This window comes from Natrix helvetica (genome assembly GCF_964273705.1).
Source record: "Natrix helvetica genome assembly, chromosome: 1".
Taxonomy (NCBI): Eukaryota; Metazoa; Chordata; class Lepidosauria; order Squamata; family Natricidae; genus Natrix; species Natrix helvetica.
In genome coordinates this window covers 44,784,656-44,811,357 of record NC_138548.1, presented here as the reverse complement: position 1 = coordinate 44,811,357, position 26,702 = coordinate 44,784,656, and the positions used below count along the sequence as shown (strand labels likewise).

The following is a 26,702-nucleotide window of genomic DNA, read 5'->3' as shown; positions in this document are numbered from 1 at the left end:
ACTACAGAGGGAGGGAGGAGCCGATGTCGCGATGAGACAACATGCGATCTCAATGCTCTGAGATCGCAGTTGATACTTTTGCCGCTGGATGGTCCTAACGGACCTAAATCATCCCGCAGAGACGGTGAACAGGAAGAATATGTCTTGCTGATCTCAGGGACATCGCAAAGTCCCTGATCGATCCAAGAGAAGTTCTTCAAGCTGGTGACAAAAAATCCAGCCATTAGGCTGATGAAGTCGGGGTGGCTCCAAAACGGAAGGATACAGAAAGAGAAAGTGTTTCCAGCTGGTGAGGAATTTTTACCGTTTTAAAAGAGACTGCCTATAAAAAACCTAAAATTAATTTAAATTGGAGAACAGAAGAAATAAGCAGGGGAATTAAATTTGGAATGATTTTGGACAGTGGGTTATCTTACTTTTTAAATGCTATCTTCACGGAGGGAATTTATGCAAGCTTTTTAAAACGAATGGATTAAGTTTTCTTATTCTATTTTTTTTTCTTTTACTATTCTTTGTAACCTATGGACTAAAATTCTCCTCTTTCATTACTGTGGGTGTTCTTCTAACTCATTCAAGAATTGGACTTTTTTAAAACTTGAAATACAAAAAAGATACAAAAAGAAACAAAGAAAATTGCAACATTGCAACAATAACACTGCTCGGAGGCTGGAGGTTTGTGTATTGGAAATGAAACACTTATTTTTTTTCACTGATTATCCTGGGTTGGCACTTCAAGGTCTCACTGCTTGTTTATAGAGAGTGATAAGAAGAAAAGCATACAGATGTCCCTTTGAAGTATATCATTAACCAGAGAAAGGTGAAAATGAAATGTTATTGTGAATCTATGCTTAATCTTGTTAAAGCCTTCTAAGCTAGAGCAGCAGTGTTTGTTAGCTGGAGATAATGGCACAATTTCAACAGCAGAAAGAAGATTTAAGTCTGCAAAAGATATTCTCAGAAATACAGAAATTATCAAATACACATGAGAGGATAGAGAAGAAGTTGGAAGACTTAGTTCATCTAACAGCAAAATATGATGAAGAAGTTGAAAATGTTTATCAAATGGAAAAAGTGGCGGTTAAAATCCTAAAAATTGAAGAGGAAAATGAATATAAAGAAATTAAAATTGCTGATATTTATGGTGATTGGTTTGTCTCTGAAAATGGAAAGAGTGGAATACTGAAAGAGGAATTAAGTGGAGGGAAAATCTACCCTAGATGGCAAGATACAGAAGAAGAAAAAACAAAAGAATTTATGGATTTAAAGAGAGAAATTTTATTAGCAATATCATTGATAACACTACCGACAATCAAAGATAAGCTGATTAAGGAAACAGAAGAAGGGCATCAAAATTACATGAGAGATTTTATAAGCAAAGAGTTGCTAAGAAGAGTCCATACAAAGTTGATTAAGGAGATGATTAGAGGACTGACACCACAAATGGCAGAAGATATGAGACCGTTTTGCTACTGGAAAGATACAGGTTGATAGATGGAAGAATATAATTTAAAACTAGTGAAACTTAGTGACAATAGATATAGTTAAATAAATAATTGATAATGATAATAATGTATACAATGTGTAGTGTTATGATAAGTAATAATGGGATATGAATATTGAATGGTACCCATGAAAGGAAGATTAGAAATCCTTTTGGATTATATATAAAGGTTAATAAAAAAAGAACTAAGTTAGATACAGTTAAGTCTTGAATATTATGGGGGAAATGTCATGATACAGGATATAATTAAATAAAGGAGGGATAATGATAACAACATATATATATATGTATGGGTACAACATAAGGAAATGGGATGTAAATTGTAAACAGTGATTTGGAAAGAAGGATTAGAAAACTTTGTTATTAAATATTATGGATGTTTAGCTAGAATAGGACATAAGGATTCAGTGTTATTGGAGGATTTTACAAATAGTAAATGAAATGCCAGTATGTGGTTATGTATTAAATCTTGGTATATTTTATGATGAAGGATGTTTAAACAATTATAGTCAAATGAAAATGGAGGTATGATGATGGTAACATGTATAAATGTCTGAGTTAAAATACTTGAGTTAATATGAATTATGTTTGTTGACTGTGGAAGAGATGCACGTAAGCCTTTTTGTAACCAACTGATACACTTTCTACAGTATGTAAAGAAGGATGTGTTGTGTTTGTTTTGAAAATAAAAAATAAAAAAACTTTTATTAAAAAAAAGAAACTACAGAGGGAGAGGGAAATTGGTAAAAATTGCTATGGCTTATAAGGGATCTGAAGAAATTCTGTCTTCAACAATGATGAGAATTCTACACATCACAAAATAACTAAAGAAGGGCTGCAGATACACTTCATAAACAGCTGTAGGTAATGACTGCCTAATTGGAAACTGTTAACTGCATTATGATGTCTGAAATGGTAAATATGACTCTGACACAATTACTTTATATTTTAAAATCTATATCTAATGTTAAGGTTATGGAGGCAAGCATTTTTTTAAATAAAGAAACTTACTTAGGAATTACAGTTTATTCCACAAACTATGGTTAAGCAAACCATGGCTTAGCATACTTTTTGAACACGTGCAGAGAGAGAGAGAATATAGATCACCCTTACAATCTTGGATGCCTTTCAGAGATGTGCTTGTCAGCTGCAGGAATTCTGCAGTCAGCATGGCTGTTTTGTAAATTCAGGGAGCTGAAGTCCATACATTTGTGGGCACCAAATCTGGGAAAAGATGCTGCCACACATTTCTGGAACCAACTAACTGCCAATAGAGTGGAAAAATCGAAAGCTCTGCTGAGCCTACTCTGAGCCAACAGTAGCAAACCAGGAAAAACAAAAATAATCACAAGGTTATATTTTGCTGCATCACTTCCCTCCATTCATTTCTCTCAGTACTAAGTTTCTCAGTGTATCAAAATGGGAAACAGATTAGTGATTAATAATTGGTTAATATTTAATCAATATTGCAATAGACCACAATGTGAATCTGAATTTAACCTAGCTGACATACATGCTAAAGTGTTAAAAATCTGGTTCTGCCATCCATCAACCTCCCGCCATTCTCATCCTTCAAATCTTTCAATTTTATTATTTGAAGAGCATCACAATTATGTATTTATAATGATAGGCTCATATTTAGCAAAAAACAAGGATATTTTGACTGTTAGGATTGCTAGGTATCCAGTTTTATTATATTTTACATGATAAAATACATATAAAACAGGTAGTCTTTGACTAATGACCACAACTGGGACTGGAATTTTGGCTGCTAATGTGATTATTAAGTGAGCCATCACATGACCAGAACCAATTTCATGACCATTTTTATCCCAGACTTTAAGTGAATCATAATAGTTGGTAAGTGAATTGCACGGTTGCTAAATGAATCATTAAGCAAATACAGCTTCCCCAATTGACTTTGCTTATTAGAAGCCAGCTGGAAAGATTGACAATTGTGATCATGTGCTGCAAGTTGTTGCAATTGTTGTATATGTAACTCAGTTGTCAAGTGCCCAAATTGTGATTACATGACTATGGGATGGTGTGATAGTCAAAACTTTCAGAACAGATCATTAGACACTTTTTTTCCAAGGCCATCATTCATATAACTATTATTAAATGAACAGTCATAAATCAAGGACTACCTACAGTTATATATTATAGAGAGGAACACCAATATGATTAAAGGTACTTTTCAGTCAACCAAATCAGAGGCGGGTTTCTGCCGGTTCACCCCAGATCAGGCGAACCAGTAGTGGTGGCAGCGGGAGGCTCCGCCCACCCACCCGGACCATGCGCGCATGAGCAAACCAGTAATAAAATAAATTGAAACCCACCACTGAACCAAATGTTATCTTTGTTTTTAAGGCTTGATGTACAAAAATGAAGCAATATACCTACCTGATAGCAGGAGTTGGATATTCACTTGGGTTTGTGCTCTTTTGTACACCAGGGCTGCCACTTTCCTAAAAATATATAATCCAGAAGTGTAGCCATATTATAACTATGTATGCTAACATTTAAAGTAGATGATAACTGCACAGCTAAACTTGGTTTCTTTTTTGCATTGAATTATATCATTTATCCTGTCTAAATTAATCTGAAAATGACATGGGTATTTGCTAATGTAAGTACATTTATAACTTTAATATCAGTCTGTTTATACCACTTCAGACTGGGCCTTAAGAAGCCAACTAGAGTAGAACCTCTGGTCACAACCGTAATTTGCTTCATAACTTTGGTCGCAAACAGATTTGTTCGTGACCCCTAATTATGGAAATTTGGTGCTTCCAAAAAACAAATGGCATGGAAGGAGAAATCGCCCATGAAAAAAAAATTGGGAATGTTTTGGTCGGAACCCGAGTTGGTCGTGTTCAGAAGTGTTCATGACCAGAGGTTCTGCTGTATCTTGGAAGTCAGCTCTTAATACAGATAGTTCTTGTTTAGTAATTACAATTGGGACTGACAACCCAATTCTTAAGTGAAATGACTACTAAGTCAAACCACAACTGTGCTTATAATCTTGCTTCAGCATACTTGCAAATGTAAATGTGAGAATTGGTCACAAAGTTATTTTTTCATCACTGCTGTAAATCATTAAAGAAGGCATTTGTTAAACAAGCACTGCCTTGTTTTTTTGTAACAGTGAAATTTATATACCAATAGTGTTGGAAATGTGATTTTTCTTATTATCTATTGATTGGCTTTCCCAAACATACTGTACTTCACATTTGTTGAACAGAATCTCCCATCAACCTCAGACCACTGGCTATTGAAATGGTGGGTAGATATGGTGGAAATTGTAGTTCAACTCTTTGAGGGACATAATATTGAAGAGATATACTTATAGCTACAGGATACAATAGCTTCATTTATGATGCTGATAATTTAAAACAATGTGCAGTTTTTTCACAGCCAGATATTATGAATGTTAAGTGAACATGAGATTCAATTAATTAAATATAGATATTATTATTGTTATCTAATTGTCTCCTATCCGGTGTGCTTGGAATAAGACAGGGGTTTCAGATTAGTTTGGAGGATGTTGAAAGACAGGACTGATTGCTCCACTGGAGCAGGGGTGAAATTCAGCAGGTTCTGACAGGTTCTAGAGAACTGGTAGTGGAAATTTTGAGTAGTTCGGAAAACTGGAAAATACCACCTCTGGCTGGCCCCCGAGTGGGGAATGGGGATTTTGCAGTATCCTTCCCCTGGAGTGGGGAGGGAATGGGGATTTTGCAGTATCCTTCCCCTGCCATGCCCACCAAGCCATGCCCACAGGACCGGTAGTAAAAAAAATAATAATTTCACCACTGCATTGGATATATTTAAAACTATGCTTTTTCAGTTTCATTTAGATAAACATTAGGAGGAGTACAGACTAGTTCCAGAAGTAAAAGTTCACTTGCTTACCTTAAATGTTGAATCAGTGGTATTAATTTGGTAGACAATATTGGGGTCACTGTGGCTCATCCTGAAATGCATAAATGAATCCATATGTAAGTGAACCGTGATTTGAAAAAAACATCCTAGCATTGTTGCAGCCTTCCCAAGCCTGAAAAGATTTAGGTTTTAGGAAATAAGACTTCCATTGTGAAACTTTAATGTTTAATATTTTAATGTTTTTTTTTAAAAAAAATTGCTTTTATGATATTTTCACTTGATAGTGAGATGGGTGACATGTAAATTTAATTAATTATCTCCAGATAAATGCCTTGACCAAAATATTGGTGAATGAATTATAATCTAACTCAACTAGAAGGTGTGCTGGAGAAGGCTGGAATAAAAGAAAATTATATCCAGTGATACACATTTCTCACATTTCAGATCCTGAAATTATCCAGATAAATGTATGTTTAGGGCAATCCATATTCTCTCGCTGCAACATTTCCACTTAGCCACAATTTATTAATAGTTTCAGTCTACCTGAATAAATGATGTTCTGGAATATTCTTACTGCTCTTGGTAAGAAAGTAGGCCAACTCCCAAACTTGCACATGCATCAAAAGTGCAATAGATATTTTCCACTGTATTATCCTTTTTTATCTCAACATGGTAGCATATATAGTTCTTAAGAAGAAACATATTCTTAAGAAAAGCCATAACATGAAGTGTGTTTAACATAACCCCTTTGATTTGCACAACAAAATAGGAAATAGAGAAGATGAAGAGGTAGCAGAAACTATTGAAAACCAGGGACATTGTTGAGTGAGAATGCAGTTGGGAAATGGGTTAATCAATGACAAGGGATTAGGCAGAATATTAAATTTAGCCAGTTTGATTCAGTGCACTGACTGATGGGCTGATGGGAGAATGGTATCAAAACACATCAAGTGCTTTGGGAAGGATATGGCTTCCTTCCTCCTCTTTCTTTTGTCTTCCTCAGCTCATCTTCACAAATAAAAAAAAAAAGGCTATTGAAATTGATTTCCCAAACTGTAAACTGCGATGAATTCACTTAAAGATCTAACCTGCTCTGCCTCCTGGTCATGGATGGTATTCCAACAGAACTTTGCTAAAACCTTGATAAATGAGTAATTCTTATAACAAAATCCTGCATGTAGCTCAGTGGTGGGTTCCTCCCGGATCGCACCGGATCGCGCGCGCTCCCTTTCAGCGCTCCACCTGGCTTGCGCGCTCCCTTTCAGCGCTCCACCTGGCTTGCGCGCTCCCTTTCAGCGCTCCACCTGGCTTGCGTGCTCCCTTTCAGCGCTCCACCTGGCTCTCGCGCTCCCTTCCGGCGCTGAAACCGGAAGTACAGTTTTGCCCGGCCCTGGCGAAGCAACGACGCCTGTCTGCGCTCCACCAGCTCGGCTGGGAACGGAGATGTTTCCTCAGCGGAGCGGAGCGCCTGAAAAGTCTTTTCAGGCGCTCCGCTCCGCTGAGGAAACATCTCCGTTCCCAGCCGAGCTGGTGGAGCGCAGGCAGGCGTCGTTGCTTCGCCAGGGCCGGGCAAAACTGTACTTCCGGTTTCAGCGCCGGAAGGGAGCGCGAGAGCCAGGTGGAGCGCTGAAAGGGAGCGCGCAAGCCAGGTGGAGCGCTGAAAGGGAGCGCGCAAGCCAGGTGGAGCGCTGAAAGGGAGCGCGCGCGATCCGGTGCGATCCAGCAGGAACCCACCACTGATGTAGCTTAACACATCACAAGGGATTCCTGGTCTGCTGCATATGTTGCATTATTGATCTTCTAGTTAAGAGAGCAATCCCAGGCAGCTATAATGAAGCAGCAGTGAAAATACATCCAGCAGGCATTCTTTTGAGTACAGCTGATTCTGTGGATGAATGAATCCATTTTTAAAGGAAAGTGACCTACCTATTCTTCTAGGTGACCAGCTGCCATAAAATATAAGCAATTAAAAATATTACATTCTACAGTAACAACAAAAACAAAAGCCCAACTAAATGATTCAGTGAAAAACAGATGCAATGGACGGTCAAAAAAAATATCTTCCCAAGGTATATTGAGAGGAGGAGGAGAAAGTAATACTCAGATAGCAATAGCAATTAGACTTATATACCGCTTCACAGTGCTTTATAGCCTCCTCTCTAAACAGTTGACAGAGTCAGCATGTTGCCCCCAACGATCTGGGTCCTCATTTAACCCACCTCGGAAGAATGGAAGGCTGAGTCAACCTTGAGCCATTCAGAATCGAACTCCTGGAGTGAGCAGTGAGTTAGCCTGCAGCACTGCGTTCTAATCACTGTGCCACCACAGCTCATATATTCTCAGATGTTGATGAAGAAAAAGTATTTTGTTTTATTTTTCATCTTTTCTTCCTCTGTTTAATTGTGTCTGATTCTCGGAGACTGCCTAGATAGATCCTGCAGAAGTGATTTGCCATTGCCTCCTTTCTAGGGCTAAGATAAAGGCTAAAGCCAACCAACTGGCTTTTAGCTAAGATAGCACTAGAAGTTATAGTCCTCAGGTTACTAGCCAATACTTCAACCACTACACCCAACTATACAATAACTAAACAAAACTTTAAAAATACAATATCAAATTCAATTTTCAATTTTTTAATGAAAGAATTATAGTTTACGCCCTATTAATTTTCCTGGAAAGCTGTGCACTCAATGGTATGCTTAAATATTGGCCAGATCATGTCCTTCCAAAATCCATCTGGATGTATAAATATTTCCTCTTTCCTACTCATTTCCCATGCTATAGCTTTTAGGACTTTAAGCCAAGAAGACCAGTAAAATGTGAGATGTTGCTGGTAACTATGCTTTATCTAGAAACTGGGCAAGGAAAGTGGCAAGACAAGTTCTGTAGGTGGGGCCAGAAAGCACCTTGACAGAGCCAGATGGTCTATGGATTCTTCTTCCAGCTTATCTATTAACCGAGTAAAGCCAGGTTTTGAGCTCTGGGGACTTTCTCCTTGGAAAATTGCCTTGTTCTTTCTTTTTTCTTTCTTTTTACTTCTTTCTTCTGGCAGTTTTCTTTCTTCAGCTGCAGTATCAGATTGGTTTTCCTTAATCTATAAAAAGAGCATAAAATGTTCAGATTGAAAACATATGAATTATATTCTTCCACCAGGAACCTATCTTCTTTAATACATATAATTGGTAAATTCATTAGAGAGTGATATCCCATTTTCTTACTTGCAGAGTTCGTTTAATTGATAATGTGTCATCAAGTTAGTGTCATTCTTATCAAGTTAGTGTCGATTCTTAGCAATTGCATACATTTTTGTCAATCATTTCCTTGCAGAGTGCTGCTCAAATCATCTACCAGCAATGTAACATAGTAACAAATTATAGACATGTTTGCATGTGTGTGTGTGTGTGCGCGCACGCACGCACATATATATACATACATACATTAAAATACAAATGGCAGTAGCAAACAGAACTGAGTGCAACAATTGTATACAACTGGAAATTCAAAAGCTTGCTGGATAAAAAAATGTTTTAGGTGGCAAATTTGGTAGGTATTCAAGGTATTCAAGTAGAAATACACATTGTCACATTACTAGTGCACAAGGCATAAATCTGATTTTATCTGTATCTAAACTACAAGCTGTAAAAGGGGGAATAGAGCTTGCTATTGTTCTTAGTTGGGTTTCCCATTTTGGATGGTGTCCCCTAAACAATTGCATACATTGCCATTGCCAGATGATGGCTAACTTAAACAGCAAGACAAAACAAATTTCCTCCCTATATCATTTTTGAGCTGTGCAGCAAAAAATATAACATAATCACTGGTAAAGTCAGCATTGGTAATTCTATTTGTACGTGTGTAGCAGGGGTGGGTTTCAGGGTGTATGCCCCGGTGCACCTGTACCCGTTCCTCAAATTTAGTGTGTCTTCCGGTACCCATCCTTCCGGAGGCCACATTCCAGAACTCTCCCTCCCATTGCCTGCCCCCTTGCTTGCTCCCCCCACCCGCCCAGTCACTGCTCGCTTGCCCCACCTGTCCTTACTAGGCTTGCCCCGCCAACAGCCGCCTTGTTACCAATAGGGGGTGGGAAATCCATGCAGAGGGAGGAAAATGCATGCATTCCCCACCTTCTCCATTGGAAACGAGGCGGCTTTCAGAGAGAAGAGGGCAGCGCACGCCACGTGGGCTTGTGCAGCAGCCGAAGAAGGAACTGGAAGCGAGGATTCAGCTGTTGCACAAGCCCATGGGCACACGCTGCCCTCTTCTCTCTGACAGCCACCTGGTTAAAAAGCCATCCCCCACGGTGATTTTCCCTGGGGGGCTCCGCAGAACATCCCAAGACCAATGGCACCACATCTGCCCTCTTCGAAGGACAGGTCCTCTTCAGAAAGACAAGGCCCAGCTGGTCCCCCTCGCATTCCTCATCTTCCGGCCATGGCCCCATGCTGTGGAAAACATAGGTGCGTGCACACCCCGCACAATTACAGCCCGGAGCAAGACCAAAGCCCCTCTTCCAATTGGCCATTCCTCCCTCGGAGGGAAGCTTCTGCAGAAGCCCAGTGAGTGAGAACAAATTCCCACCGTTACGAAGTCGCTGAGGCTGTAATTGTACAGGGTGTGCACGTGCGCCTATGTTTTCCACGGCGTGGAGCCACAGCGAGGCTCTGCACGGCCGGCGATGACTCTGGAGCTGATCTGGGAAGACAAACGTGAAGGGGACCCCGCCCCCTGCGGATGGGCTCCAGAGTCATCACCGGCCAGCAGAGTCTCGCTGCAGCTCCACACCATGGAAAACATAGGCGCGCGCGCACCCCATACAATTACAGCCTCGGAGACTTTGTAATGGCGGGAACTTGTTCTCACTCACCTGGGCTTCTGCAGAAGCTTCCTTCTGAAGTCCTCCGATGGAGGAAGGGCCAGTTGGGAGAGGGGCTTTGGTCCTGCTCCGGGCTGTAATTGTGTGGGATGTGTGGGCGCCTATGTTTTCCACGGTGTGGGGCCATGGCTGGAAGATGAGGAACACGAGGGGGACCAGCAAGGCCTTGTCCTTCTGAAGAGGACCTGTCCCCCAGGGAAAAACACCGCTGCCAGGTACTTTTAACCATATATTTTGGTCCTATGACTGCAGAATACTGCAACAAAACATAAATTCAGGCCTGTTGTTGAGTGTTTCAAATGTGATTAGAACACTCAACAAGATGACCACACTATGTGTGTGTCTCTCTCTGTGTGTATGTATGTGTGTGAGTGAGTGAGTGAGAGAGACAGACAGAGAGAGGCACAGAGACAAAGAGAGAGGGAGGGAGGGAATCAAGAGACAGACAGAGAGAGAGATGGGGAGGGAGGGAAGGAGGGAGGAGAGACAGACAGAGGGAGACACACAGAGTGAGTGAGTGATTGAGTGAGTGACAGAGAGAGAGGAAGGGAGGGGAGAGAGACAGACAGAGAGAGAGAGAGTGAGACAGACAGACAGACACACAGAATGACAGATGGGGAGAGGGAGGAGAGAGGGACAGAGACAGACACACAGACACACAGAGAGAATGACAGAGAGAGACAGAGAGGGACAGAGAGGGAGGGAGAGACAAAGAGCCACACAGAGAGAGCCACACAGACAGACAGACAGACACCGAGAGAGACAGAGAGAGAGAAAGAGAAAGGAAGGAAGGAAGAAAAAAAGAGAGAGATGAAAGAAAGAAAGAAAACCTATGACCACAATTGAGCCCAAAGTTTTGGTTGCTAAGCAAGAGCATCAAGTGAGTTTCACCACATTTTCCAAGTTGGCCACGCCCACCCGGTCACATGACCACTGAGCCACTCCCACAAAACAGGCCACACCTACAGAATAGGTTCTAAAAAATTTTGAAACCCACCACTGATGTGTAGGTGGCAAATTTGTTTAATTATCTGACCAATTTAGGATGTATTGTGAGGAACAGCCTTTGGAAGTGTTTTTTTAGCTCTCTTCCCAGAAAACCAAGCAGGGCTCCATTTACTGGCTAGGAATTAGTGCCCCAAACTCAGCTAATATCAGAATGATAAACTAAACCCAAGTGAGTGAGTCCAGACAGATGTACCACCCGAAATCTACCTTGCTGGCCATGTTGGCTGAAGAGAATACAGCAATAGTTCAACCACCTCTGAAGAGAATAAGATGGGGAAGCCTAGCTTTTATCATGTCAAATCACTACACGACTCACAAAGATTCCAGTCTGACCTACACAGCCAACACTCACTGGCACTGCAAACTTTCATTTTCAGTTATAGAAGACAATATGCAATACACTTTCTGCAACCCAGGCCAAATCACCACTACCGGTTATGCTGAACCGGGAGCAACCCGCTTCTCTCCTAGATGTCTTGCCAGTTAATGCCAACTTTTCCTGTGAACTGTCCTTAATACATTGTTATTTTCAAGGGTTTGGATATTCGCAAACCTTGTAATAAAATGTCAGCACTTGGCAAATTGAAAACACTGACCTAGCAGTCTTTTTCAGGTTTTATAACTTCTTTCATCCCTACCCAGTATTCTAATTGGCCAACAAAATGAGAGGTATACCAGCTTTAGAAAGCCTACTGCAGAAGGACAGCTAAGGATACTGTTTCAAGGCTAGCCAACAAATGGAAATAAGCAGTTCTGAGCGTGGCTAATAGACAGCCCAAATCCAAAGGGGAAAAGAGCTGGGAGACAGATAAACTAACCAGGTGACAGGTTGCAGAAGGGTTGCCAGTGATGTATGAACCTCACTAGAGGGAAGAGAACCAAAAAGGTTTGGTGTTCTGTGATTTTCTATTATGTTGTAAATATGGGGATGAGTTGTTCAAGCTTATCAAAATGTTCCTATCCTCCTCATTTTAATAATTTAAAATACTTTAAAATTTAAAATGTCATGTTGCCCCCAAATTTAGCAATATGATCTTGACGTGTACTAGGAACCATAAATGAAATGGTAGTAGCCACATGATATCGGTCACCCACTCCTGATGTATATGCCAATGATGGATGAATGCTTTGTGTCAATGGTTCAGAAACCAACCCTTCTCTGGTCCCAATATTTAAATCCAAACTCACTATTAAAACAGGGATAAATGTTCTGATATCTTCCTATGAGTCAGTAAAAAAATAATCAGTAAAGCATCTAATCCTGACTTTAAAAAAAATCAAGACCTAAACAGACAATTTTTTAAAAGCTAGTCGAAAATAGTATGTGTACAGCTCCCCTAAATCCTGATGTGCACCATATAGCGCAAGTTAAAATATGAACTATTTTGCTGAACTGAGCAAGTAATGGCAAAAGCAAATTTTACCACATCTGGATGTGCAGAATCGTTTTCGGTGGTAGCCGTATTGTTGCTCTTATGAGGCACTGCAGCCGTGCTAAACGAAAATTTGGTATGACTTTGAGAATCTCTTTTCTGTTTTCTTGGGCTTTTGTTGTCCTTTTTTTTTGACACATCCTTCATATTGCTTGGTAGATCTTGTTTGGGAATATTCCCTTCAGTGCTTAGGCTAAGGGGCTCATTTTCAGCCAAACAATCGACTAGAATTTCTGAGCAGATTTTGCTGTTTTCTAAAAGGGAAAGGTCTGTATCCGAAGTGGAGGTAGTGAAGGCATCCAGCAGTGCTGATATGGAGACATCATAATGTGGATAATAGAAAAGGTCATGAGGAATTATGGAAACTTTGGAAGGACTTGGTGTCATCATTGATTCTTCAATAGCAGTATTAAGGCTTTTGGAAGTATTACTGATTGGTTCATATTCAGATGTATAAGTTGCCTCTGAATTATCTTTAATGTCATGTCCATCAATTTCCTGATTAGTAGATGGGATTTCCTTTAAATTAGATGATTTTTCCATAGGTTCATCATTTTCTGTAAGCTTAGATATTATTTCCTGATTCAACATCTCTAATATGTACTTCTGTGCGACCTCTTGTTCTTCAGAGATTGGAATTACATACTCAGGTTCATTTGTCAGATGTTCTGATTCATTTTTAGACAAATGGGAAGTCCAAGGCAAGGAGCAAATTTTACTCTCAGGTGATTCTTTTATTTCGCTGTATGATTTTTGAATGTCAGAGTCAAATTCATCAGAGTCAACTGGCTCAACAGAATCTTCATGGTAAATAAAAACAGTTGATGGGAGGTCCTCATTCTTTATCGAAGCAGACAAATTCACTTGATGTACTTCAAATTGGTTTACATTGTTGGCAAATTTAGCAATGGGACTGATTTGAACACTTCTGATTGGCAATGACCTAGGCCTTTGAGGTTCTTTTGTAGAATAATCCATATAATCAGCTAGGCTGTCATTAGATTCTGTACTTATTGCATGAAAATTTTGATTCTCCTCATCAAGAGGCAAAGTAAAACCATCAAGTTGGGGTAGTGGTGATTGGTTTTCTACTAGGTGAATAGGATATATATGTTCTCCATTTTCATTGAGGAGTAACACTTTTTCTTGTTTTTCTTCCTCTGGTATCTCTTTAATATGGACATAAGCAGACTCAATTGGAAATTCCTTGTCCAGATCTGAAAAGTCTTCCTATATGATATAAAATATAAATAATAACAATGAATACATAATCATAGAACCATAGAATCAGAAAAAAAAAGTTGAATGGTTATATTTTTCAAAACACTGGGCAAATAATTGTTCTAATTCAATAAAAATGAACAGTTCTTATCAAGCAAACTCTATTACAACTAATAATAATGGAATGCAATTTGGGAAGTCCATATCTATTTGTTCTACTTTTTAAATTCCCATAGCATAGATGTGAAAGTTAGTTTTTAAAGTCTATATAGAATACAATTCCACCAGAAAAAGTTGAAGAGAAGGCATTGGACAGAGACTTGGATAAAAATGGACAGTATATGTCTAATTCTCATTTGTTGAACATTGAGGATAGGCTAATATGACTATATGCATGAATTAATCAATATGCTGATTGTCATATTTTGAAAACCAGATTCAGAATACTTTGTTTTGCTTGTAGGAAGCTCTATATCCAAATAAGGTCCAATGTCTTCAACAAGCCAGTCTCTGGAGTCTGATATCCTGTACCATCTGTTTTGATGATCTTTATACTCTAAATCAGGTTCTAAAGGATTCACATAGCCATAACAATCATCAACTCAATTTGGGCAATTTAGGATGAAGCTACCTTCTTCTTTCCAGAACAGCAAAGTCCTTGATATTTTCTCAATTCAATACGATGCATCGTTGTAGAAGATAAGTGATTTGATTATACTTTGATTTAAATTAATAGCTGAATCATCTTATGATCATAAGATTGAATATATTGAAATATTAATACCAACAACTGACAGAGCCTTACAGAAGTGGGAAACAATCATACAAGGGTGAAAGTCTGAAAATCAGTAAGCATTCCTTACTTAATCTATTAAGCATGGTAATGTTTCAGAAAATCACAAGGAATGATACTATATTAGTATCTTAAAAAGGAAAAAAGTTTAAAAGTTTAGCAAAATAAAACACATACCCCTTCCAGTTCTGGGAAATGCTCCAAAAACTGTGCCACATACGTCATGATGGACTGCTCATCAGGTGAATCAATCATAATGTCTGGGAAGAAATTACATAAACCATCATTTCAATATTAAGCAAAGCATCCATAAATGAAACAGAATTACCATTCCACAACACTGTCTTTTCAAAACTGCACCTTTACTTTATTATCAATTAACATCTTTGTACCTTAATATTCTTCTCCAGGTACAAAAGTTTCTTTTAAAGAACAAGCATGGTCTGGAAGATGATTCTAGAGTAACCAGTGCTGGTAACCTTCCTGATGATGAGTTTGCTAAATTAAAAATATTTATTTTTCTTCCTTTTATCTATAACCTTCACATCGATAAGATTGGTTTTTGTTCTAGGAAGATTCTCAACATGCAGTCTGTTAAGCTGAATTGTGCTATCACTTCTATTTTGCATTAAATGCCAGAATGTCCTAAACCTTGTTCTGAACGATCTCTCTTAATAGTAGAGTACATGTTACGATTTATCTGCCCTGTATGTTTATCTGTTTCTGCTACATGTACATGCTGGTGACATTCAAAAATGAATAGGTTACCTTCTGGTTCCAGAAGCCTTGGAATACCCAGATAGTCTTGTGCAGTACAGAATGCATCCTCTAAGTTTTCCCTGGGAGATTTCTCTAAAGCTTGCTTCATATCTACCAAGCTAGAATCTATTGCTTTGATTACAGCTAAGAAGGCCAGGCCACTTCTCCAACTGCTGGTAAAGTCCTGAATTGCAACACCATATCTAAAAAAGAAAGAGGCACTATGAACATTCAGATACAAAACACAACAAGCTTAACAACTTTTGGAACATGAAAAATAGTTGCAATAAAATAATTCAGCTTTATAAATTGAACCACACAATTATAAGCTGGCAACCAAATTTCCAGGTTTTTTTCATATATGGAGTGGAGTGGAGTGGAGTGGAGTAGTGGAGTGGAATAGAGTAGAGCAGAGTAGAGTAGAGTAGAGTAGAGTAGAGTAGAGTAGAGTAGAGTAGAGTAGAATAGAATAGAATAGAACAGAACAACAGAACAGAATAACAGAGTTGGAAGGGAACTTGAAGGTCTTTTAGTCCAACCCCTTCCTTAGGTAGGAAACCCTATATCATCTTAGACAAATGGTTATCCAATCTCTTCTTTACAACTTCCAGTATTGGAACATTTACAACTTCTGGAGGCAATTTCCTGTTCTGTCAGGAAATTTCTCCTTAGTTTTAGTTTGCTTCTCTCCTTGATTAGTTTCCATCCATTGCTTCTTGTCCTGCCCTCGGGTGCTTTGGAAAATAGCCTGACTCCCTCTTCTTTGTGACAGCTCCTAGTCCCTAGTTCTTCTCATTATACCCAATTCCAGAAACCGTTCTTTAATGTTAATGTTATCCTTCAACAAAATTTATTCCACACCAGTATTTCTGTTTCAGAAAAAAATATAAGAATATATTCATGCAAATGACTTGATGCTGGTTAACTCTGGTGCATCTTAAAGCTAAAATGTTCTATTTTAACTGAATTCATTCATTAACATACATGGAAATGCCATCAACATAAAACTTTTTATAACAAAGAATGCAATAGGCCCATGCTCAAACACATTTGATGATATCACAGCACAGTTTATTACCTGTGAGACATGAAGTATTTAAATACTATCATGAAATTAGGGGTTTAAATGATTGCCTCATAGAAGTCATTTCCAACTGAGAAATATTTAATTCTATGGGCATCGCAAAATGCAGATTACACTCTATCTAGGAGGTGAATTGAGTACATGATCAATTGACAGCACTGCTAGACACTATTCACAGCAGCAAAGGGGAGCTGAGATTAGACATTATAGAAAGTCCCCAGTGACACCAATCCTTGATCACTGGGCAGCCGAGCATGCTTCCTGTTTGGCTTGAGACATGTCCAATAATGTCATCATGTCCCTGAGATTTCAAAATAGACTAATGGGTCTTCATAACCAGGGAAATGAGTTAAGGACAATTCTCCCTCTCCAACAATATGCCTCTATGGGGGATAATGGTGCTTGTAATTTTTTTTTTTCATATTTTAAGTCATAGTTTCTTTTATGACAAAAAATTTTTATTGGTTTTTCAACATTTATAGGGAAAAGGGTAAATGGACAGGTATACAAATTATGGCAGTTGCAAAGTGTGACAGGCGCCCCTCTCTCCATACTCATAGTATACATTTATATATAATGCATTGGTATATAATTGATTATAATCAGCATATTAGTTCTGTTACTAAATTCAATCAGATTAGACATTACAATATAAAATCCAGATATAATTCCATTATCACTTTCGGTCAGTTTATAATAATATAATTTTCCTGTTTATTTTTGTGATCTGAGTCTTCTTGCTATTGCCCCATCTCCCTCCACTGGCAGAGCTCTGGCCCCTCCCGTGTCCTGCGTGTCCGCTGTAGTGTCTCGTGTTTTTTCTAGGAGTGTTCTGTTTTTTTCCATAAAGGCCTGCGCCTTTATGGGTGAATTGATTCTAATTCTTGTCTCCTCCCAGAATATCAGCATACCTTCAGGCATCAACCATCTAAACCACACCCCTTTCTGGTATAATTTATTCGCTAATTGCGAATAATTCTTCCTTTTTTCTCTAATCTTCTTAGGGATCTGCTTCAGAATGGTTATCTCCATATCATGGTATGTCAATGCTTGCCCCCTTTGTACACCCAGAATTTCATCTCTTGTGCTTTTTCTAAGAAATTTAATGTGAACCTCCCTGGGTACATTGTGAGTTCTAGCATAAGCTGAGTTCACTCTATAAACCAGGTCTATATCCCACCCCATCTGTTGTTTTTCTTTATGTGTGTAGTCAGCCAGGATGTTTATCATGATGTCCCTTATGTTTTCCCCATCTTCTTCTATAACATTTTGAAATCTAAGGTAATAGGACATTCTCTCAAATTCTATTTTCATCTGTTGGATGTCAAGATCTTTGTTCCCTTTCTGCACAGCTTCTACCCCCCCCTCACCTCCTCCACCCCCCCTTCCACAAGGTTCAGTCTTTGTGAGTTCTTATATATTTGGGCTTGATTTTCTTTAATTTCATCTTTCATTTCCCTTAGCTGTTTCTTGATTTCCCTTAGCTGTTTCTTGATTTCCTCCTTGCCCTGTAAAATTTGTTGAAGCGTTTGTTGAAAGTCCATCTCTGTAGTCTTATGTTGCATCAGTTCTGTTATCTTTGACTGTGTGGCTGGACTGGATGTTGCGGATGTTGGAGCAGAAGTGGCAAAGCCAGGTTTTCCAGGAGGGGGTCTTTTGGATGCCATCCTTTATAACGTTAAAAGTTCAGTCCAAATATGAAGTAAACAGTTAGAAAAGAAGGGTAGCCAGGTGAATCCGGGAGCAGAAGAACCAGGCAGAAGAGAGTCTCTCCAATAAGTCTGGCAATAGATAGAAAATTTCCCCTAGAAGGTTTAAAAAATACCAGTCCACAAGAGATTCCTCTGGGAGACACGGAGACAAAGACCGGAAGCCTGAATTTTAAAGGTGGAGTCAGGTTTCAGAGTTCATAAAGACAACGGAAGTGTGCCATCTTGCCCTGCCAGTTTTGGGCACAGAGGCATAACAAAGTTTTAAAAAGTTCCAAAAGTCCTCAAATCATTATAATATGTAGGATTAAATTGAAAAGAAAATCATCTCAGCCTAAGTGAGGCTTCATTCGTTGGCTCTCCCCCCTCCTCCTTCCCCGGGGGCTGAGAGCAAAATTGTTCCTCGCCGCTTGTCCAAGGGTGGGGGGAAAACCCCTCCCTCCAGCCGCACCTCCAAAATGCTCCGAAAGTTATTTTAAAGTTTTAAAAGGCTGAGTAAATCTTCATGCAGAATAAGGGATGAAGAGAGAAGCAACCTCACCGCACTGCAGCTGCTTCCTTCAATTGTTGCATTCTCCAGTCGGCTTATAGCGAGGCGCGAGGCGTAGGAACGCGAAGCGCCCTCCGAGCTTGCTCCCCGGTGCCTTGGGCGCGCAAGAGACCTCCCGCCGGCCGCCGCCGCTGCAGGAGTCCTCCGCGATGCCGCCCCTCCGGCAGGACCCCTCTGCGGGGTGTCCTGTGCCCCCCAAGGAGTGGGGAAGCCCACCGGGGAGCCGGAGCGGGCAAAGAGCTGCCCGCCGCCGCCGCCGCCGGAACCGGAACTCATGGTGCTTGTAATTTTTAAAGCAGAGATTAAAATTTAGATAGAGAGAGAAACACAAAAAGAACTCAGGGCAAGTTGCTCTTTGTAATAATTTAGAGGAATTATAAACTGCTTCGTGAAATCTAAGGGGCAAATAAACACAGTTTATTTAAGCTGTGAATTTCTATCTTTGCACAAGATGAATATTTGAAAATATTGCCATAAGCTTTTTCTATTTTTCCCCCAGAAAAATCAACAACAACCTTAGGTAGAGAGTTCTGACTTAGAATATATTCTTACAGAAATGTGATGTGCATAACAGTGTCATTCCACTGACCCATTTCACAATTCTATAAGAAGCCATTAAACAAAGAAGACATGGAAAGGAAGGTGCATGGAAGCTGCTTGCATTTTAGAATAGCATTTAACTGGCGATGAAACCTCTGACCATTCCAGGCACAAAAGATTGGTCTCTTAAGATGCATATATAGAGATGAAAATTAATCTGTGGACAATGGAACTTCTCTCCAGACAAACAAGATTACTATACCCCCTTTCTTCTTTGAGATTAATGGATAGAAATGGAGGAGTGGGATCACAAAGCTGGATCCCAGTTTAATTTTCTGACAAATTATGATTCTCCCTACTTTCTCCGAGAATACATACCAAGAGAAAGAACTGGTACATTTACTCTGGTTTCCGTAATCTTTGTATGATAATGGAGATTTGCACAGAGAAATCAATTGCAGAGAAATTCAGAACAGTGTTATCAAGACAAAGATCACAGAACAGGGACATCAGGAAAGCGGATCAGCTTGCTAACAGGCTCAGTTACATTCTGTTCTTGCACAAGATCCCCTTTACATTGCTTTAAACAGATCGAAAAAGGACATTCTTCATCCCTCTAACAGGCCATGAAATTGACTTGCGTTTTTAAAAAGTGAGGAGAGGAATCAACGTACTTTCTAGTTTTCCTTTGAACCCAAGTTAAAAGAGCCTTGATTGCTTTCCGCTGATCCTTCACTGAAACAGACATGTTTCTCTCAACATTAGGTGTGCTGGGATGAGATGTGTCCGAATCAGGGCCACTTGGCCCCGATGACAGGCTAGATGAGGAGGAGTTCCTATTGAGGTTGCCTGTAAGTTCCTTTATCTGTAATGAAAAAGGCAATTATTAAGGTCAGAAGTACAAAACAAAGATCTATCATCTAGTCATGCTTCCCAGACAATCAGCCCTTTTCATTGCTTTAGGCAAGAGACTGCTTGCAGGCACCTCTTCAGTGCTAAGACCCAGAGTTCAGCTGAGGCCAATTTGATGCAGCTGAACAGCTGTCCATGCCCTACATCACGAGCACTGGAAACTGGCATTCCAATATATATAATAAAATGCACACCACCTCTCAATATTTTGCAGTAACATGGCCCAGATATGGGCCAAATTACAGGTATGGGTGCTGTAAGCAAACAATCCACAAACATGCTCACTTTAAGAGTAACATATTTATTCTGTGGATTATTTCCTCAGCTTTACAAAAATAAATAATTTGCATATACAATGGGGGCAAATGAATATAATGTGCAACTATTGCTAAGTAAAGTGCCTTAGCCATTAATAATGTAGTTGCACAGCGAAGATTTAAATATATACAGTACGTGAACTGCTTTTGCTCACTACCTAAAAGGTGACCTTTTGAATTTTTCTTATGATTTTTCTGTAATAAATCTACTTATCTATCTATTGGACAGTGTCACCCTTCCACAAACTGACCACTTTCTCGTCAGAGAAGGCATTGTATTACAGCCAAAAAGCCTGCTTGAGAAAAGTGCTTCTGCTATTTCCCTCTTAGTGCTACAGGCCTTCATGTATCTGCCTTGTTATCCGAGAATCCTACTTCCCTGAATATTGGATTTTCAGGGGAATCAGTATAAACCAGGGATCAGCAACTGTTTATTGTTTATGCCCCTGGTTTACACTCTGGAGCCACAGGTGGCTCTTTCATCTTTCTGCTGCACCACAATTTTGAGAGGAGCTTCCGGTTTGGGTGGGGGGGAAGCACGGTGCACCAGGAGGACACTCTATGGCAAAGGACAGGTTTTCCTTTTGATTCCATAATTGATAGGGCTTTCGGTTAGGACAGGTAAAGGGATAAGGACACCGCGCTAGGAGTGGTGTGGGAACTGGACTTCCGGTCAGCTCCAGAACTGAATGGGGCTTCCAGTTAGGAACTTTGTGGCTCTTTGAGTGTTTAAGGTTGCTGACCCTTGGTATAAACCAACTCTCTGCCTTCCTGTAGTTGTGTTCCCATGAACTCTGCTCCAAACCCTTCTTGCCTTTGCCAGAACACAGCATCACATCTCCCCCCCCCCCCAAGCATTCATGGAAAAATAATGTTAAAGAAAGGTATTTCTGCTAAATACGGATTATCTTATATATGGCAATAATATGATTTATTAGAATTCAGCAATGCCTTTTTGGTGGAAAGGTATCAAATGATAGAAAGGAAAAAAAAATACTCCAAAGTTTGGAAGAGATAACAAGTGGCAAAGAGCAGGCTCAGTTTGGAGTCCAGTGTTAGTTACACTTTATGAAGAAGGTATTTTTGGAATGCCATAATAGCGGTAAGACAATGCTAAAATCAATGCCAATGTCACTTTGCAGCAGAACAGGATAAACAACCTGATCTTTTAATGAGCGATATTCAGCACCAGGCATGGAAGACTTTTTGCTTTTCAAAGGCCTGACATATTTACTTTTTAACAGATGGTGGGGCGGGGAAATGTCTTCTCACGTTTCCTGGCTTGTTAGCTCTCATTTTGCCATTTGAAAATTTGGCTCACCTTTAAAGGAATAATCATATTTAGGAAATAGCAGCTGAAATGGAGGCAGCCGGGAGGAAAGTAGTAAATGGCAAAATAATTGAAAGGAAAGGGTAACATTTTTTTCTCCTTACCACATTCATACAGCTACTGTATGTTTATCTGATGAAGTTTGGCCCATTCTAAACACATACAGTACTCAGAAAGTGTTTGGTTGGAAATTATGTTGGCAGTTTTTTTCTTCCTTTAGCAAAGAAAGTCTATTTTGATTTGGCCGTTTTGAGGGAAAAACAAAGATTTTAAGTGTTCTAGTTACCATAGATGTTTTTAATTGAATGAGTGTGTATATTTTCTAGCTATAAAGTTTTGACAAAGCTATCAAAAATCCATTGTTGGGGAAAACGTCCAGTTGGCTGAGCAATTGGGGGGGTTGGACTAGATGACCTACAGGGTCCCTGTAATCTAATCAATTTCATCATCATCATCATCTGACTAATCTTTCTTAGCCAACTAATCAGTTTAAATCAGAAAGGCTGAATATTCCACTTAATGCTTTTTAAAACAGATTCATGAGAATACTAATGCTTGTGATTCTAAAAAGCTCTTTTTGTCACCAATAGGGGTTTTCCCCATTCAAAACACTGTCCATTTTAAAGTAATGTAAAAGTAATTTAAAGTAATGTAAAAGTAAAGTAATTGGCCATTGAGGAGAAACATGCTTACATAAGAGAGTGGTGTAAATTATTTAAATTATATTAGTGGCAAGAGGGCACAAATTTCATTTGCTCTCCTGCTGGCTATCAAGTTCTAATGTAGGACGTAATCTTGAAATGTCACTAAAAATTTCACTGCCTTTCTTAAAATTAGAGTAAAGACGATATAGCAAACGGGGGTTGAGTTTCCAGAGAAGTACTTGCTAATTTGATACCTGAAGATCTAAATCTCCCGTACATTAAACCCACAATGATTGTCTAATTGTTGTAATGTGTTTTAACGGGTTTTTCTTTTTATTGTTCAATTATTTATATCTGTTTTGGATTTTCTTTTTTAACTGTGTGACCCTCCCATAACCATTTATGTGAGATGGGCAGCTATACAAATTAAATAGATCAAAATAAATAAAGAACATCTAGACAATAACTCCAAGTCTTTTCAGAAAGTGAAAGGGCATTTGTGGGTTTGGGAATTAGCAAAATTTAATTGTCCAAATTGGAATAACTCCATTGCCCAAATTAGAGTAAGCAGAAATAATCCCTATTTACTTGAAAGCCATCTGTAGATACAATCACTTGTACCAACCAGACTGTCCTAAAGATATACTTTAATATATGCAGAATTCAGAATGACAGTTATGCAGCATTTAAATATATTTTTTATAAAAATGTCTAAAAAGAAGCATGAGTCCAAGATAAATCACACCTCAACATTTTAATTAAGGTTGCATATTGGTGTTCTTCAAATTAGAGATCAATCTGACTGCTCTTCAGAAGGCCAGATACTAAACATGAAACTCAAATACTTTGGCCACATAATGAGAAGGAAAGACTCACTGGGGAAGAGTCTAGTGTTGGGAATGATTGAGGGCAAAAGAAGAATGGGACAACAGAGAATGAGGTGAATGGATGGAGTCCCTGAAGCAGTGGGCGTGAGCTTAAATGGACTCCAGGGGATGGTAGAGGACAGGAAGGCCTGGAGGAACGTTGTCCATGGGGTCACGATGGGTCGGACACAACTTCACAACTAACAACAAATTCTCAAATATTTGTGGTATTTAATGCTGATTGCCAATCTTCTGATTGAGACAATAGATTGGATAAATTATTATAATTAAGTATTTTCTTCCAGGGGATGGTAGAGGACAGGAAGGCCTGGAGGAACGTTGTCCATGGGGTCGTGATGGGTCAGACACGACTTTGCAACTAAAACAAATTCTCAAATATTTGTGGTATTTAATGCTGATTGCCAATCCTCTGATTGAGACAATAGATTGGATAAGTTATTATAATTAAGTATTTTCTTCCAGGGGATGGTAGAGGACAGGAAGGCCTGGAGGAACGTTGTCCATGGAGTCGTGATGGGTCAGACACGACTTTGCAACTAAAACAAATTCTCAAATATTTGTGGTATTTAATGCTGATTGCCAATCCCCTGATTGAGACAATAGTTTGGATAAGTTATTATAATTAAGTATTTTCTTCAACACTGGCAATTCTTTCCTCCTGGAAAAGGTCCAAATTCATTCAAGAGCCATATGATCTGCTTGGGTAAAACTCAAGGAATATCGATTAGGTTTGAAGGACCTGCTGTTCTCCTGCCTAAAAAAAATTTCAAGTCCTGATTTCCACATCTAGTAATTTCAATCCATCAGGGTGGCATAAATAAAACTTTCAATCACATTAAAGTTCATTTGTGGAAAAAAACAGCAACATTTATAGAGAGTAGAAATGAACAAGAAGTATTATTGGCCAAAATATGGTTCCCAATCTATAAAATAGGGTATAAGTTAGATCTGCTGCGGACTGGTGTTTTTAAATAGTTGGAAGCATATTGATTACATGGGTAAATAAGTGTGTGACATTTCACTGTTTAATTTCAGTGTTAGTGCCATGAAACAATGCACATCTACAATTGTTTAAAAAAGCAGTGTGAAACCTTTATTTTTTTGACGGAGTCCTGCACTTGGCTTTTTGTGATATGTTGGCAATCATATTCTAAAAATTACCTCAGGACAGAATAAAAAGTGGACAGGGCCAGGGATAACACTTAAATTTGATTTAACATAAATGTAAATGTAAGTAACATTAAATAACATAAACACTATGCAGTGTCCCCATGTTAATTTTTTATCTCAACCAAAATAAAAATGACTTGTTGTAAGGGTTTCTGGAATCTACATCTGAGGAGTGAGAGATTCAATTGTAACCTTAGCTGGGGCCTCAAGTTTTGCATCTCTGTTTAAAGCATAATTGGCAAGATGCACAGCATTAAAATGAAGAATGCAATGACTGGAGACTGATCTAAGATTTGGATGAAAGCCAGAAATATTTAAGTCAGGCTGGACATAAGTAACTAGATGAAGAAAACCATTTGTGAGGATAAAGGAAATGTCCTGAGAAGGAGGTAGAGGAAGAGAAAGGGAGAGAAGAAAGAGGCTCATGTGATGGGATCATTGCAATGGTCCAAATTTTGCAATGTTGTTAGACAAAAAGATACAGATGATAGCAAGCATCTATTTAATTTGTATCCTTTTTTGCATACAACTGTTTTCTGTTGAAAGCGAAAAATGTGGTTTTGGATTTTTTTTTTACCTGAAAAAACAGGATTATGTTCCATATCAGGCCGAGTACCATGGAGGAGTTCCCATCTGCTATTTCAGATGCATCAATGCTAACCAGCTTTACCTAAAGAAAAATGATTTGCATTTTTCAAAGTTATATTTTCAAATAAATACATTCATCAAATAATTGTTTTTCAATTGTGAAGGTAGAGAATGTATGTACCATTTTCCAATAAGACTAGGCAATTTTTGGTTACATTGTGCTTTTTTTTTACAGTGCAATAGCTACTGACTATTGTTGCTATCTTCACTTCTATATAAGGTGTGCTAGTTTACAATATACAGTAATATGGCCCCACATATTTTTTTGCCTGTAGGACTGGCACTTTCTCTTCTTGCTACCTTGTTTTGCCAGGTGTCAGCCCTTTTGAGATAGGCCAAATCAAGGAACGGACTATTTAAAAGCTTGTCAATGTCACACTCTGACCCTCCTAAACCAAACAGAATCAAATGAGGGTTGTCTTGAGTTACTTTCACACTTCTTCTTCCTTCCAGGCCTAAGTTGATGTCTATTTAATGATTCATGCACTCATTCCTCACGTTATCTTGGTATTCCTCTATACCAGTCAGCAGCAAAGACAACAAACAATCCCTCTATTTTTATTTCAACCTAAAGGAATTTGGCCATATTGAATGAATGAAGCTGTATGTGAGCCTGACATTGAGATCCCCAAGTACCCCTGGACCCCAGAAGCAGAAGAAGATGAAGATGTCTTAGCCAGATTAGTATTATTTATACTGCATTTAACAGCTGTTCTGTGGGTCAGTCACTGTTTATAGGCTGAACATCACTACCAGCCCCTGGTGCATTTTATTTTTCCTGACCATCACAATCTACCTCTATCACACTTGTTATAATCATAGATGTATTATTATAAATTGCAAAATAAGGGCTCTCAGTAGTGCATAAATAAGAAACAATATATACATGGTGTCAAGATTCAGATGCCCTCCAGAAGAGGTACATTTTCTAGTAGCCTCCCAAATTCATGCAAGGTGGGAGCCTAATTAGGTGTTCATTGGGAAGTTCTTCGAAACAACCAGCCCAATCAATGAAAAGCAGCACAATTGAGCTTTGCCCTCCTTTACCTTCTTAAAGTGGGGTAATTTTCATGGGTTGATTGAACTAGCCAAATCAATTTGTTTCAGAACATGCAGTCCTGCAGGTATCTAGACCTCAAGTCATGTAGGACTTTCTACGTTGGTACCATCACTTTAAATAGCACTCAGAAACCTGTAGGCAATGAATACAAGGCCGACAACACTGGTGTAATATGTTCTCTTCTGTTGAACACTGATCAGCACATGGGCTGCTGCATTTTGAACCAACTGCAGCTTCTAAGTGATATTTAAAGGCAGCCTCACATAGAGCATGTTTCAAGGAGTTGAAACCGTTTATGTCCAGGATGTGAGGCGTCTGCATTCTACAGGTCTCAGCCCTCCTCCTGATCTGTGAAATATGCAGGATTTCTATGGAAGGCAG

At 39.1% G+C, this 26,702-nt stretch overlaps 1 protein-coding gene across 3 annotated transcripts in view; it reads right to left on the bottom strand.

Moving 5' to 3' along the window:
• Positions 1-26,702, bottom strand: part of CLMN (calmin) — a 97,255-nt gene that overhangs the window by 5,009 nt on the left and 65,544 nt on the right. For all 3 annotated transcript variants that reach the window (XM_081939832.1, XM_081939833.1, XM_081939834.1), the window contains 8 exons: positions 25,191-25,283; positions 20,028-20,218; positions 15,480-15,673; positions 14,889-14,971; positions 12,689-13,927; positions 8,290-8,477; positions 5,417-5,477; positions 3,905-3,969 (listed from right to left, as the gene is read on the bottom strand). In XM_081939832.1, coding sequence (XP_081795958.1) covers positions 3,905-3,969; positions 5,417-5,477; positions 8,290-8,477; positions 12,689-13,927; positions 14,889-14,971; positions 15,480-15,673; positions 20,028-20,218; positions 25,191-25,283 — 2,114 coding nt within the window. The remainder of the gene's footprint in view (positions 1-3,904; positions 3,970-5,416; positions 5,478-8,289; positions 8,478-12,688; positions 13,928-14,888; positions 14,972-15,479; positions 15,674-20,027; positions 20,219-25,190; positions 25,284-26,702) is intronic.